The 16,076-nt window shown below is 32.0% G+C and overlaps 1 protein-coding gene across 1 annotated transcript; it reads right to left on the bottom strand.

Annotated features, from left to right (window-relative positions):
- Positions 1-11,652: 11,652 nt before the first annotated feature.
- LOC120068000 (late embryogenesis abundant protein At5g17165-like) lies at positions 11,653-13,732 on the bottom strand. Its single transcript, XM_039019657.1, has 2 exons — positions 13,530-13,732; positions 11,653-12,132 (listed from the first exon to the last, which is right to left on the bottom strand). The coding sequence occupies exons 1-2, from the start codon at positions 13,637-13,639 to the stop codon at positions 11,868-11,870; spliced, it is 375 nt and encodes a 124-aa protein (XP_038875585.1). The 5' UTR covers positions 13,640-13,732; the 3' UTR covers positions 11,653-11,867.
- Between the last annotated feature and the right edge of the window lie 2,344 nt (positions 13,733-16,076).

Here is a 16,076-nt window from a genome sequence, read left to right as displayed (position 1 = left end):
AACTATCGGGTCACTTCACTAAAGCCTAGTAGTTGCACTCCCCTCGCTGTAGATATATTTCTATCCACTTGATATAACCATAATTAGTAAGTCAACCCTTCACAGATTATTCGTAATAACGACTAGGTCAAAAGCTGTTTTACCCCTGAGATCGATTATGCATTACCCCCGAGTTGCTTTTCCTATAAATATACATGGCATATTTTATGCACAAACAAGATTTAATTTAACTAAAACATATATTAATGCCCAATTAATTAAACATACTAAAATGGATCGATTTTGGCATCCTAGGCTATCAAACAATTAAATTATTACAATAATAATTCAGAATCTCGCTCGAATTGATCCCAAACATTTCAAACCAGCCTGAACCATGTGAAAAAGGATTAAACTAGACCTCCAAGGCAATTTTTCCCTTGCCTTTGCGTTTCGGCTTGTACTTTGCTCCAAAATCTTCAAATTACAGCTTAATTTCAACTCTAGTGACTCTAGTAAATTTACGAACTCTTCTTCATACATTAATGCCCATAAACAAGCATGCAATTACAATTATTACAACACAAGGAAGCTTAATTTTGATGCCAAAACCGTAATATATCCACTTTAGTAACCACAACATTCATCACATGAAATAACATCCACTAAGCTAAATTAATGCAAATTGAGTGCTTAAAACATGTTCTGATACCAATTGTAAGAGTTAAAAATATACGTGCAGAAACAATTAAGACATTAAGCACTCTAAATTCATTAGTTTTAAAGATTGAAGCAGGCATGAATATAACTTAGAAATAGGTTTGAGATACAAGCATGCATGTATATAACATAGAAATAGGATTAGAGATACAAGCATGCATGCATATAACTTGGAAATAGGGTTAGAGATACAACCTTTAATGAAACTAAAAAAAAAAAAAAAAAAAAAAGCTATCATTTGGTTGAAAAGATGATGAACACTTCGTGAACTATCGCTATAGTCTTCCACGCTATTTTCCAGCCTTAGAACGGATTGTGGGATCCAATTTGTAATAAAATTTGAAGAGAAAAAAGGATTTTTAGAGTTTTTGTATCAAGAATGTTGAGAGAAAAACAAGACTTCAAAAACCAAAATGCATGAAATCTTTTTCCATACCAAGTTTTCGTCTATTTAAAAAAGAATTCATGCCAGGTGAATTAACCTCAAAGTGACACGTAATTAAGCAGGCAAAAGTGGAATTTTAGGTGTAATATTTAGTGGAAAAAATTGGATAATCCCACTAACTTGAAATCCATTTTAAATGAATTTCCAAAAAATTCAATTTAATTTGAATTTCCAAAAAAATCAATTTTATTTGAATAAAAAAACCAAATTTTAAATGCGTTTCAATTTTAAATAGTATTAATTCAAATAATTAATATTAAATAAAATTCACTTCTTTAAAACTAATTCTAATAATTACTTTTTAATAAAAAAAATAAATTTTAAATAATTAATTAAAAATAATTTAATATCTAATATTAAATCATAAAACACGAATACTGAACATGAATCTCTATTCATGTGTATAATATTTGAATCATATTTAAATATTTACAATTCTCAATAATAAAATCATTAATTATGTTGCATATAATTAACTCTTATACCTAAATCAAATTTGAACGTTTCATATTCTCTCATCACACTATCCTAAGGTTTAGTCTGATTTGAGCTAGTAGGTGGACCTAATGGACCTATAGATCATAAACTCCAACGATTCGATATTACCTTGCTAAACTCTTTAATCTAATTAACCAACATTCATTAACTACCAGGACACTCCACTAAAGCCCAGTAGTTACACTCTCCTCACTGCAAATATATTTCTACTAACTTAATTTAATCATGATTAGTAAGTCGATCATTGACAGATTGTTCGCAATTACAGCTGGGTTAAAATTACCGTTTTACCCCTATAATTACACGCTCCTTAAGTCCCACTGATCTTCTAACGATTGTGGTCCATCCACCAAACAGAGTCCCTCTCTAGCCAATGAAAGGGTGAAGCCCTTTATTTAAGATCTGGAGATAGTATTTAAGAGAACAACCTATCTACTATCCCTAGAATATGGTAGGAGAGAATTCCATTTTGTAGGACTATATCCCCAACTATCTACACAGTCTTATCCCTAAAATGGGAAGCTTATTGAGTCGGAGATGATGAGCCACTCTCATCCATACAGATTAAAGGATAATCGTGAATAAATAGGAGTTCATAGTTAGCTCAGGATTAAGATCGAGTTGCCTAGGTCATCGAATTGAAATAGTCAGTCTTAACAGTAAATGACGTTATAAAGTAAAAGTGACTATTTCGTGGTCTGGTCTCATACAAACTCATTGCATAGGATGCTCCCACTCACATGTCTCCACATGAACAAACAAAGTGGGCTGCATCTACAGTGTCCTCAGGATAAGGTACCTGACCTCATCTTTATACTATAGATCATTTTGGCTATCGATGGTTGGGTTTTTGGGGCATTGTTTAATCCCAAAATCCTAAAGATCAAAAGAAAAATTTGTAAATATCGAACTACTCTTATCACTACTAAAACTAGCAACAGTGGTAAGGCTGAGTTGATTCGTAGGGAAGCGTGATTTGTTTCGTTAAGCCAATTTTCTAACTAGAGCGGTAAATGAGGGGTTTTGGTGTGGAAGAGATAAATGCATGAAATTGAAATAAAGGGGTAAATATAATCTAGGATAGGGGTCTGTCTAATTTCTAGAGCAAGAGAGAGAGTTTCCTATGAAATTTCTATCATGAAAATCAATAATTAAACCAACATTCCATTTTATGCATGCACGACTACTAAATCTATTCGATTTAATTAATCTCTATAAAGATCGACAATTAATTAAATCAAAACCAATCAAGTGTCCTAATTATTAATTAAGATTTAAAAGGTCATACCTTAATTAAACTACATGCTCTTAATTCTATTGGGTTCTTAACGATCATATAGAATTAAAAATCATATGTATTAAGAATGAGAATTAAATCACGTCGATTAAATGTAAGGAAAATTCATATTCAATTAACCAAATTATTCTTCGAAACTAGATTAAACATGCATTACCAAGATTCAAGGTCAGCCTGTAAATCTAAGCGTTCACATCTAATCTTTTGCTACCGGGGTAAATTCAAGCATAGACGAACACAAGAAAATATGCGAGCTCAAGATTAACTAGAAAAGGCATGCAATTATGATAGGGTCGTCAGTCCAACACACAAATGCAAATCTAACTGCACCAAGATTCAAAGAAAACATAGAATTAAAGAACATCAAATTTAATCACAAAATCTTCAAGAAATTAAACATAGAGCTCTTGCTCAAGGAAATTAGATAGGAATTACGTCTTAATTCATAGAAAAACTCGAGATAAACGTCTGATCCATTGATTACAACATAAAATAAAAAGAAAAAAACTAGCTTAAAGATACTAAAATAAAAAGAAAAAAACTAACTTAAAGATACTAAAATTGAAGGAAAAAGAAGAAGAATGAAGATCAACCTCGACCTCCATCAATTTAGCTCCAAAAGTGAGCCTTTTTTAAAAAAAAAAAAAAAATTAAACCTTTTTAACCTAAGGGTGAAGAGATATATTTATAGAATAAATCACAGCATTGCAATGTTGCCCTGTGTTTGGGCCAAAGAAGACGCGCATGTGGACGACATGGGTAGCTTACTCCAATAAGAGCATTGCAACATTGCCCTGCACACCAACATTCTGTCTTCTGGCGTCAGGCAAGTGTTGGACCTAGGCAAGGGGTGAGCGTGCGACGCTAAAGCATGGGCTTTTTGGTTTTTTTACTCATTTGAAGCCCAGATGCTCAAATCAACTCCAATTTGCTTCAAATTAACCCCGTTCAACTCCAAATACTCGGTTCTACCTCTTAATTGCTCGATATTTACAAAATAGGACAATAAACACATAAAATCCAATAATAAGCCTAAATTAAGCTAGGAATAAAAGCTCTTTTTGAGAGGTATCAACTATATACTTGAACTTGATCAACTTTTTACGTCTCCATATATAGCTCAAGAATTCATGCTATAACTAAGGGTTCTTAGTTTATTGGATTTAGGGTTCTCAAAGATGCAATTCATATATTCAATAACAATTTTACTGAATAAACCTCAACAACATCTTTATTGCAAAATAGAATATGTTTAATGTTAACAAACAATGGGTTTTAGGACATAAAACTCAATAACTGGTATCATTCTTAGCATCCCTATGCTACACTCTCCTCTCCCTAGCACAATTCTATAACTTGTATGCCTTAAAGCCCGACCATACACCTAGTCCTTGGAAGTTGAGCCCAGTTGGGTTGTATATCTTAAAACTCGCAGTTTGTAAACATTAAAAATATTCTATACGCAATAAAGATGTTATTGAGGTTTATTCAGTAAAGTTAATATTGAATATGTAAATTGCACGTGTTAAAGCCTAAATCCAATAAACTAATGAACCCCTGACGATAACATGAATACTTGAACTTTATATGGAGACATAAAAGTGGATCAAATTTGAGTATATAGTCAAAATAGTCTATAAGTATAAGGATAGGGTTGGATTCCTTATCCTGATGACACTATAAATACAACCCACTTTGTATTTGATATAAACAATGTAATCTTGAAATCGTTCATATAGAGACATGTGAGCAGGGACATCGTATGTAAAAGATGTTTACATAAGACCAAACAATGAAATAGTCATTTCTCTTTATAACGTTGTTTACTGTTAAAACTGATTATTTCAATTTGATAATCTGCATGAGTGAGAGTGGCTCAATATCGCCGACTCAATACGTCTTCCATTTTAGGGGTAAGACCAGGTAGATAGCTGAGGACATAGTCCTGCAAGATGGAATTCTCTCCTATCTGATTTTAAGGATAATAGATAGGTTGTTCTCTTAAGTGCTGACTCCGGGTCTTGAACAAGGGACCCCACCCTCTCATTGGTCTGATAGGGATTCGGTTTAGTAGTTGGACCACAAACCAATTGTTCATTAGAGTATCAGTGGAACTTAAGGAACAAGATGTAATTACAGGGGTAAAATGGTAATTTTGACCCAACTATGATTATGAACAACCTGTAAAGGATCAACTTACTAATCATAGTTAAATCATGTGGAGAGAAATATACTATAGTGAGGAAAGTGCAGCTACTAGGCTTTAGTAGAGTGTCTCGGCAGTTAACAAATGTTTGTTAATTAGGTTAAAGAGTTTAGCCAATTAATCTTGAATCATTAGATCTCATGATCTGTAGGTCCGTTAGGTCCCCCTACTAGCTCATATCGGACTAAACCTTAGGACAACGTGATGAGAGAATTCGAAAGGTTCAAATTGGTTTAGGGAATAATCGTTAATTATATATGATATAATTAACGTAATTATACAGTTTAATTGTTAAATTAAATGAAATTAGAGAGCTGTAATTATTTAAAATTGATTTGAAAATTATACACGTGAACGGGGATTCACGTTCGAGATTGGTGTTTTATTAATTTAATATTTGATATTAAATTAATTTGATTAATTAATTATTAGAATTAATTTTATTTAAAAAATAGTTTTAAAGAAATTAATTTCATTTAAAACTAATTATTTGAATTAATTTTATTTAAAATTAAAATTCATTAAAATTTGATTTTTTTAAAATTCAAAAGATTAAGTGATTTTTTCAAGTTAGTGAAATATCCCAAATTCATAGTGAGTGGAATTATCCCATTTTTTCTACTTACTAAAACACCTCAAATTCCACTTAAGGCATGGAAAATTAAGTGTCAACTTAAGATTAAGTCTTTTTTCATGTAATTACACTATAAATAGAAGAAAATTGGTGGAGGAAAAAGTTTATGCATATTTGTTTTTTGAAAAAAATGTGTTCTTTTGAATTCTCACACCAAAATATTTTCAATCCCAAAATTTCCTTTAGTTTCTTCATAATTTAGATCCCAAAATCCGTTCTAAGGCCGAAGAATAGCGGGAAAGACTCTTGTGGTTGTCTACGAACCGTTCATGATTAGAAAACAAAGAGGGGATATATCATTTTTGGAGTTCTATAAAGGTTATCATTCTAACCCTAATTTGCTATGTATGACCTTGCATGATTATTTACTAAAATTAAAATAATTAGAGTGCTTAAGATCCAAATCTCTTCCGAATGTTGAATGTCAACTCTAACAGAGTTGTGTCAATATAGACGTCCTACAGGGTTCAGATACAATGGGCTGTGAGATATTCTATCTCAAGTTCTTTGAATACCTGGTGACTGGGATGAGTATGGAGAGATTAAGGTAAGATCAAATACATGATTTTAGGACATAGTATGGTGCCGAGTTATGGGCCAATCGGTTTTTCTATTAGGTCTTTCTATGTCAAGTTTGGCATTATTTGTAAATGTATGAGCTTGTGAATTTTATTTGAGCAATTGTAATCTTTATGAACAAATTGTGTATATCTAATTTCGTATATTTCCATGGTGCAACTGTATGTTTATTAGGTTACTAGGTCGTGTAACGAGGAACATGTATCGAGTATCGAGTAACATACATCGTGTATCGATTATTGAAATTTCGGTTAATATTTATCCAATATTGTTGAGTATAAAGTAATCGAGTAACCTATAACATGGATCAACTAGTGAGTAACATGTAACATGGGTCGAGTATCGAGTATTTAATAGAATGCTTACTTTATAGGGAGTCAAATGTCATTACAGAATGAACAATCTATATTATAAAACAATAACAATCTAAATCACCATATGCTATACATTATTTGTCGTCTATGCCTATGTCGATTGTGTCTGGGTCCTTTGAATCTCGCTCCATGCCCATTTCTTACGTTTGGACATATCAAGTGGTTTGTTGTATTTCTGTCCATTATGTTCCGTTTGGCCACACCGGCCACATATCTTTAATGTCACATGTTCTCCAGCAAAAGGTATCCTATTTACCCTTCGTCTACCAACCTGTAAAACCCTTTTCGGTAGGAGTATTTTTACCTCGGTATACTCTAGTAGATTTTTCCATTCGGATACATGACCAAATGAGTTTATTTACTCTGTGTATGCTAGTACCAGAGAATCAACACTATATAATATGCTACATAAAGTAAATATATTGATGTTGCGCTCTCTAGTTGCAACAATAAGGTACAAACACGGAATCTCCAAACACTTAAATTGTATGCAACTACATTATCAAGTGTTAAGGCTAACGATACCATCTAGTCCATCGTCCTTGACATGAAATCTATAACAATCGATTGGATTTATTCAGTATCACTTGACTTTGTCACACTCTAAATCCACTATTCCCTCTACTTACTTTGAATATGTCGATGTATAATCATACCACATTGTTCGTTGCTCATGAAACCACCCTTGAAGTGGACCTCTTATGTATTCTAGCAACAAAGTTATTGGCAATACTCTTGCTTCTTTCTGCACTATTTCTGGTCATGTTATTATATTGGTTCCCGGACGGGTAAAATTGTGCCAATCTTTGGACATCAGCATCTTCCAAATATGTGGCAGGAGAACGACTATTGTAGCTCACTATTTGGTCCCCACAACATTTGAACTCTAATTCCCGATACACTTTGCAAGCATCATTAAATAATTTTCTCACGGATTCGTGCTTGAAGTATTTCTCCATGTTCCTTTTCAAATGGTGGGTACAAAGTCTGTGATAAGAATTGGGGAATACAACATTAACAACATTAGCTATACTTTGTTTATGATCTATGATGAATATGAGGTTAGGGCATTCTCTAATTGTTGTTTTAAGGTTCGTCATGAGCCACTTCAATGCTTAGTCATTCTCACTATGAACAATTGCATATGCCAGTGGATATAGTTGATTATTACCGTCCATTGTAACACCAACTAATATTTTTCCCTTGTATTTCCTCTTTAGATAAGTACTATCTATAATGATCATGAGTCGAAAACTCTTAAAACCTCTTAAACTCGAACCTTGTGCCATAAATATGTATTTGATATATCGTGAATCTTCAAGCTTGATCTCAAATATAGCTCCATGATTTTCTATCTCTAAAGCCTCGCCATATGCATATAAGACGATATATGACTACTCTGGCGTCCCTCTTGCAAAAGTAGTTTCTCTCACACGGTCATGCCTTGTCATAACTAATATTGACACGGTACTAATGTCATATATCCTCAATAATATGGTGCGATTTGTCGACCTGACCAACGCCAACTTGTCCTTGATTAAGTGACGAATAACGAATGCGTTGGCTTGCCTGTGGTCATGATTAAGTACTTCAATCGAGCATATGTGCTCGGGTGTGCATTTTATAATTTTGAAAATTTTACATCCCTCCATTTTTAATTGCTTGAACAACCCATTTACAATTCATGTGTATACATTGAACACTATACAATTTTTTGTTCGATTTTTTAACACGCAGCTCAATATTGTTCTTAATAGCCAATATTGCTAACCTTTTTTTTCACATCATTCTTGCTAAAGAAAATTTGACCTATTTCAATGGTATTCACCAACCCTACGGAAAGACTGTGGTTGCAATGGTCAAATCCCTGGTTCTGGCATTACTATTAAATGGTACATTATGCGGACTTTTGCAAGGCAGACTCCCAAAAAAAAAATAGCCAAAATAATTTGACAGACTCGGAGTTGGTTATTCTTCATTCACAATAGTAGGACCACTCCCTAAAACAACTGGGGTTGGTTGTTCTTCATTTCCACCTTCTTCCTCTTCTATCATCACATTCTCATTTACACAAGTTTTAACCCTGATGTCATTCCAAACCTCTTCTATTGTCACATTCAGATGTAATATGTTGGCTATATTAACATTGATATCGTCATTTTCCAATGAGACATTTGGTGGACAAACATCATGCTCATTGACATTTGCTTGACACATGGATTGGTATTCTCTCTCTATGTAATCAAATGTTGCCTCGTGATGAATTTCTTGAATTTCCTCAAGACTTACAAACACTTGAGATCTAGTACGATCATACTCTGAAAGAAGAATTTGGACATTAGTATCGTCCATTAAGTATACTGGAGAAGAATTAGTCTCCATCTTATATGTCACCCTCAATATAATTTTGAACTTTGTCGAACTAACTTGCATGATCTCATATACTATATTTACCAACTCATTATATGTCAATGTGCTCGACACTAGAAAACCCTTCAAACGGTCTCCAGTATAGTGTTCTTCTATGTTGTCCCATGTATCACCATAATGTATGAATAGATACTTCTTCATCCTTTAAGAAAAACAATACGGAAAATAAGCAGTTAGAAAAATAGATTTTTGTTGAATACTCACTCCTCGCTACTCGACGCTCGGCACACGACACTCGATATCCGATACTCTCCAACTAGATGCTCACTGGTTCATAGTTTTCTCTCTTCATCCTCGCTCCACTGGAAGCTACTCGCTTGTCATTCACACTCACTCGTTCTCTTTACTACGTTTGTAGGTCTCTCACACAACGTGGGAAAAGTAAAAAAACTTACACATTTACTTACTTGACGTCTGAAACTGGTTGTCTACAATTATCTGAATACCTTTATAACTTTATTTTTATCAACAAGTTTCAGTTTTGTGAAAGTGGGTTTTTTTTTTATGGAAAGCGAGCACAATTTTTTGTCATGTGTTTCAAATGTTGTGTTTGTTATTTGTTATGAAAAAAAAATTACTTCACTTTTCAGGAAATCAATTTCAAAGAATTATAAGAATTGTCAGAAAATTTTCCCAATTTGTATATGTTTGTATGTGAGCATTAACTATAGAGCAGGACAAATGTGGCACGGATAATTCAAATGGATCAAGTATAAAGTAATCAAGTATCGAGTATGACGTGGCTATGATCGAGTATAGTGGATATAGCATGTGTCGAGTGTCGTCGTACACCGTGCATTGATTATCAAGTTATTCGTCATTGAAGAATGGTGACAAGTCATCCAGGATTGAGTTCCTCGGTAGTGGCAGGTACACAGGGTGGATTTAGGGGCGAAACAGTAAAGCCACACATGGATGACGCAAGTAAAGGGTCACTTTTTCCATTTCTTTTTCAACAAGTGGTCATTTTTTATTTAGACCTCTAAATTGAGACCATCCGTACAAAAAAACCGTTTGAACTTTCAAGGATAATCTAGGGACTACTCTAAGACTTTAAATTACAAAGTTAATTCCATCGATAACATAGAACTCAAAAGTTCAAGGTTCATATCGTGAGGGGTTGGTAGTCTAAATGTTCAAAGTTGCCCTACAAGTGCCAAAAGTGGGTTAACTTCTAAGGAAAATATCGACAAAGGGTTTTACTCCTATTGAGCCCCAAATGTCCAATCTATAATGTTAAATCATAAGCATCATCTAGGGGGGTAGAAGATAATATTGTGAATGACTTTGAACCTAAGGAGCAAACTTAGAAAGGAAAAGTGACATGAAGAGTAAAACTTAAACAATAAGGGCTAGATATTATCCGGACAAGGGTACAAACTTAAAACTCCACCAGAGATTTAATGAGGCCCATGGATAGAGGCAACAACTAGGATTTTTGGTTCAATTGCTCACCTCCCCCTTGGCATAGGCCAAACACAATGCGTCCTCTCTCGAGTCACCTCATTCTAGCTCTCCCCATCCCAATCACTTTTTTTTTTCTTCAATTGCCTCATCCCAGGTCACTCCCACCCCTTATCACTTCATCATATGTCACATCTCCTAAATCGCCTCATTTTAAGTCTTCTCATCTCCCGAATAAAAAAATTCACCATTGAAGCATGTTCAAGAGTCAAGTGAATTTTATAATTTACTGTTTTATTTTTTTTAAGGATTTAGTGTAAATGTTGAAATTTTATTTATATTCAATGATGGAAAATCATGTCAATTAAGTATATTGAAATGGCTTCTACTGCTCTATACTTTATAAATATATAAGATACATTGAAATTTATTTTCAAAAACAAAAACAATATTGTAAAATTAGTAATACATGTAGAGATTCGAAATGTAACACCAGCTACACCCAATAGTGGTGTTCCGTTGACATAAAATGTACTCATTTGACTTCAAAATTAACTTTTATTTATCTACATCAATTTCCTAAAGTGAAAATATGAAGGACCACCTTTATTATTCCAATGTCTTTTAACGAACCCTAAACTTGATAAGTTGCCTTTTATATGGGTCACATTCATACATGAATTAATACATTCATTCGATGTATGTTACTATCTACACACAAACAATCAACCAACACCTAAACTCAAAAACTTGTGTCCCAAAGATTGAAGGGTATCAACGGACACCTAAACTTAAATAGTGACATTTTTATACATAGATGACATGCATATAGGAATGGCACATCAATTCAATATGTATAACCACTTGCACTCGATGAGTTGTGTTTCATTGATATAAGGTTGCACTTCGATTATCCTAACATTGCTTAACATACATCAAATGAAAGTCGCACCCTAAAGATAGAAGGGCAAAGTAGTCATTTACTATAAAATATAAGGGAAAATGGGAGGTAAATTTTTTTTCCATATTGTACATTTTAAATACAGATATATATATATATATATTATATATATTTGAGTACTAATATAGTATAGATTGGCAGCATATTTATTACCAAATTTCTGTAATTCCTCATAATACAACTTGAGATTAAAAGCACAACCCTCAAGCCAAATATACAATATATTGACATATTCATAAAACAAAGTAGATATAAAGTTGTTCTTAGTGCAATGCATGCAAGCTTAATTATTATTCATGCGTGACAGAATATTATTATCTTTTGATCATAAGAGTCCAAATTAGAGTGGCTTCTCAAGGTCTTCGAGGCCGTTATGTCGGAACCAAGCCTTAATGTCCAGAACTGAATCCTCCTTACCACCAGCCGACGTGTCGTTCGGGACTGCAGAAGTACTTTGGTGGGCTATTGGAGGCCCAAAAACTCCAGTTTCGGGATGCGGGGCCCAATAGTTTTCAGATATATTAGTATGGATCACATGGTCTGGTACCACTGTGGGCCATATTTGCTCCTCTGGGTTCTTCTCATATGCTGACCAATGACTTGCCCTAAAAACCCAACAGACAGACAAAAAAACAACCACTTGTTAATTGTGCGGGAAATTTTCTAGTACTACGAGAATATCGTACATTTACTAAACTTCACATTAATATATCAGTGAATCTTTTTTTTTTATAAAAGATGTTGATATGACACAATAAATAGCAGAAATACGTAAAATTTTCTATATTTTCACGTAGTATGAGAAATTTTCATAGTTGCGTTAATAAGATATTGGATAAACTGAGTATTTACTAATCACGTCTTAAAGGTTTTATACTAATTGGATCAGTTATTATTTATTGTTTATATATTCATGATATTGTTCTAATTTTTCTTGTCTGTCAATGTGAGACTTTTGGTTGAACAATCTATCGTTAAACGAAAGATTACTAATCTAATCTCTTTAAATTGCCATCAATTTTTATAGGTCTTATCTAGGGTAACTTGTCTCTGGTTTAACGATGAAATGAAATAATTAGAAAAAAATAGTGCTTAAAACTATATATTTATTGTTTAAAGTTAATTTACCATAATATAAAATGCATAGAGTGTGGTTGTGGTTGAAAATCTTTGAGACATAATTTTTTAAGATAAATATAATATGACAATGTGGTAAAACAAGGAATGTGCTAGTAAAATACCATCATAAACAATCACACAAAAAAAAGTGAGAATAAATTGAATCACAAATAGTTACCTCTCGAGGATATGAAAGTATAATAGACATTTGGTTAAAGATAAAAGAACAAGATGGAATGGTAAAAATTCTCCCCTACTCATAATGCCTTTTATTATAATATAGAATAAAATTATTTCAACAATTTTATAGATATAACATTCAAAATTTCGTCAAATTCGAGCATTGTTTAACTGACATATAAATGTGTTAACAACAAAAAAAATTTATAGTTCAAATCCCCTACTCCATTATACTAAAAAGAACATTCAAGACTTTGAAGAAAACTAAAAAAGAACCAATACTACTATAAATATGGGTTTTGTTGGCGTAAACCATCGAGAAAACCTTAATTTAGATCTTAAAAAATAACTATTAAGTTAAAAATACATATTTCGATGGTTATAAAACGTGAACAAATGTTTATAGTTAAGTTGATGTGCAAAAACGTCATAAAAATATCTTTATTAACATAAGAATACATAAATTTCTATCAAAACAGTGAATTCCTGATTTTTCGATTAGTCGTGGGACAATAAACTCTCAAATGATTAAAACATTACAGGATGAATCAAAAGGCCAAAAGAATCAAACCTACGAAGTAGGTTAAGTTCAAACAAAACATGTAGGAGAGAACTATCACATTAATGATCAAAGAAGATAAAAAAAAAAACTCCAAATAAAGTAAAATACAAAAGCCAAATAGATCAAAAAACAGGTGTATACCGGAGGAGGAAAGTAGCGGAGGGAAAGAGATGACTGTGAGAAAGAGACGATGGAGGAGATGATAATAAGAATCGTGGAGAAGCAATAATAATCCTCCAACTGCTGGCCATGCAAAAATTGAAATGTCCAAATTTTAACGACTTAATTACAAAGATTTTTTTATATTGCCAATGGCCTTAATTGAGGATTTGGCCTTTGGGAGTGAGCACTGCAACAGTATTTATAAACACACACAAAATGGAAAATTTTCCCAATTTCCAATTCATTTACAAAAAAAAAAAAAAAAAAAAAAAAAATACTGTTTCATATTGACAGTGTTCTACTATCAATTTCTACCCGTTTCTATTACTAATAGATATTAATAAATTTTTATCTATCTCTATAAAAAAAAATTAAAATTTTATTATTTTGTGTAAATAGTTTTTCTTATTTTATTTTATTTTTTTGAAATTCCCTATATTTTTTTTTATATCATATTCTCTTGGTTATGGAAGAGAAAAAGAGAAGGAAAAATTATATTCTATTCCTTCCTCACTTTTTGTTTCCTGAGTCTTCGCCTGCACCCTACCATTTTCCTTACGTACATTTTTCGCATATTTTCTTTTATTCTTTTCCATTATCAACCAATTTCACATCAGACATCACCTTTTTTTTCCCTTTCCTGCATGTAAATTGCCGTTATTGAAATTTTCTCACTAATATATTATGTAATGGGTCATGGCCATCTTCATATTTCTATTAAATTGTTTGACAAGATTGTTGGTGTCAAATTTTGACTAAAAAAAATATAGTTGACCTTCACGTAACAATGGTAAATTTATAGTTCAGAGAAGAGATGATATGTAAAACAAAGAAAGAGTTTTGATGTCTAAGTCTATAAGAGGACTAAATAATATAAAAGAATTAGAAGTTTTTAGATACCTTATATGAAGCTATAAGAGTGTATTTATAGGAGATTTGATTTAGGATTTATTTTAGCCCTATTAAGATTGGGATTTGAGTTTTCTAATACCAGATAAGCTAAAATCAAATCTTATCCTATCTTATTTTATCTTAATTTTGGTTTTATTTTGATTTTTTGCTTTATTTTGTCGGACTAATTCGCCCACAACAATGAGATCATTTTGAAAAATAAAAAAAATATTTTTGATAGATCGAAGTTTAAGATATGTTTGAGTGTGATCTAATTTTTTGTATATTGGAAATTGTTCCAAAACATGTATCTAAAACATTCACAAATCTATCCTTCGAAATGTGTGTTTTGAAGAGATTTTATAAACATAGTAAAAGTATTTCAAAATTACTTTCAAACGTGCATTTAGCAAAAAAAAAAAAAACAAAAATTATAATATTTTTTGCATTTGAACTTTTATGACAACAATAATTTAGTCAATAAACTTAGTTTTTATATGTGTACATTTATTTTTGCAACAATTTAATTCATATACTTTACTTTTGTAATGATATAGAGTTCCTATTGTGAAAATTTTTACCAAAACAAGTGTCAATCACTATTATTGGACAACTTAATCTTTCTAAAATTTATAGATACACTCATCCTTAGTTTGTTTAGATCCTATACATCTAAGAAATCTAATTTTATCTTTATAATATTTTTCAAAAGACTATATATAATGAAATTTTATTACTTGCTCTTACAATTTTTACTTTTTATACTTTTTGGAAGTGCCAATGAAATTTGAAATATGGATATGAAATGAAAAAAACCATTATAGTTACGGTATAAATTTGTTGCGATATGAGAATTAAAATTGTTGGTATAAGATCAATTATTGCAATAATTATCAAAGAATGTTGATGGTCACAAATTGTTGTGAATAACATAGATCGATATAATCGTTGCAATCGAGAAAAAACTATCGTCGCAGATGACCAAAATATTGAAGCAATAATACATTATTGTATTAGGACAACATTGCAGCGGTTACAAGATGCTCCTACAGTTTTTTAACTGATCTAAATTAGTAGAGGTTATTCACCGCTGCATTATTTAAAGAAATGTTGCTATTGAAATCGTAATAGCAATGGTTCACATATGATTCCAGTGGTTACAAAACTGTTGCACATGAAACAACGATTGCTAAAACGTCGCATTTTGATGTAACGATCTGCTACAATTTAGGTACCTATTGCAGTAGATTTTGAATCTAATTCCAGGGATTGTTAAAATTGCTGCAACAGATACTCCCAACACAGTCTCTACTAGTGGTTTGTTAACTATTGCGACATATCATCCAACGATTTAAAACTATTGCAATAGCTTTAAGAAAAAGGCTGCCACAAACTCTTAATCCTGTAGTGAACTGTTACATACATATTAAACTACGTGTTAATTAAAGTTAGATTATACATAAAGGAAATGATTAAGAAGCATAAGCTCAAATAGTTATCTACTAAATTTAAAAGATTAAATAGTTTGCTATAAAAACCAACGACATTCAAAGTGAGTTTAGTTTAGTGGTAAATTGACATGACTTTCTATTTTAGAGGTGGGAGATTCGATCTCCCATCTTTACAATTGTTGTA

Source organism: Benincasa hispida, chromosome 12 (genome assembly GCF_009727055.1).
Source record: "Benincasa hispida cultivar B227 chromosome 12, ASM972705v1, whole genome shotgun sequence".
Taxonomy (NCBI): Eukaryota; Viridiplantae; Streptophyta; class Magnoliopsida; order Cucurbitales; family Cucurbitaceae; genus Benincasa; species Benincasa hispida.
The sequence above is the reverse complement of the archived record's forward strand: the minus strand, read 5'-3'. Positions and strand labels throughout refer to the sequence as shown.

Excerpts from the sequence above, each read along its gene's own strand:
- LOC120068000 (XM_039019657.1), bottom strand. The coding sequence starts at position 13,639 with ATGGCCAGCAGTTGGAGGATTATTATTGCTTCTCCACGATTCTTATTA. Across the intron at positions 12,133-13,529 it reads TCCGCTACTTTCCTCCTCCG|GGCAAGTCATTGGTCAGCAT; the intron begins GTATACACCTGT and ends TTGGGTTTTTAG.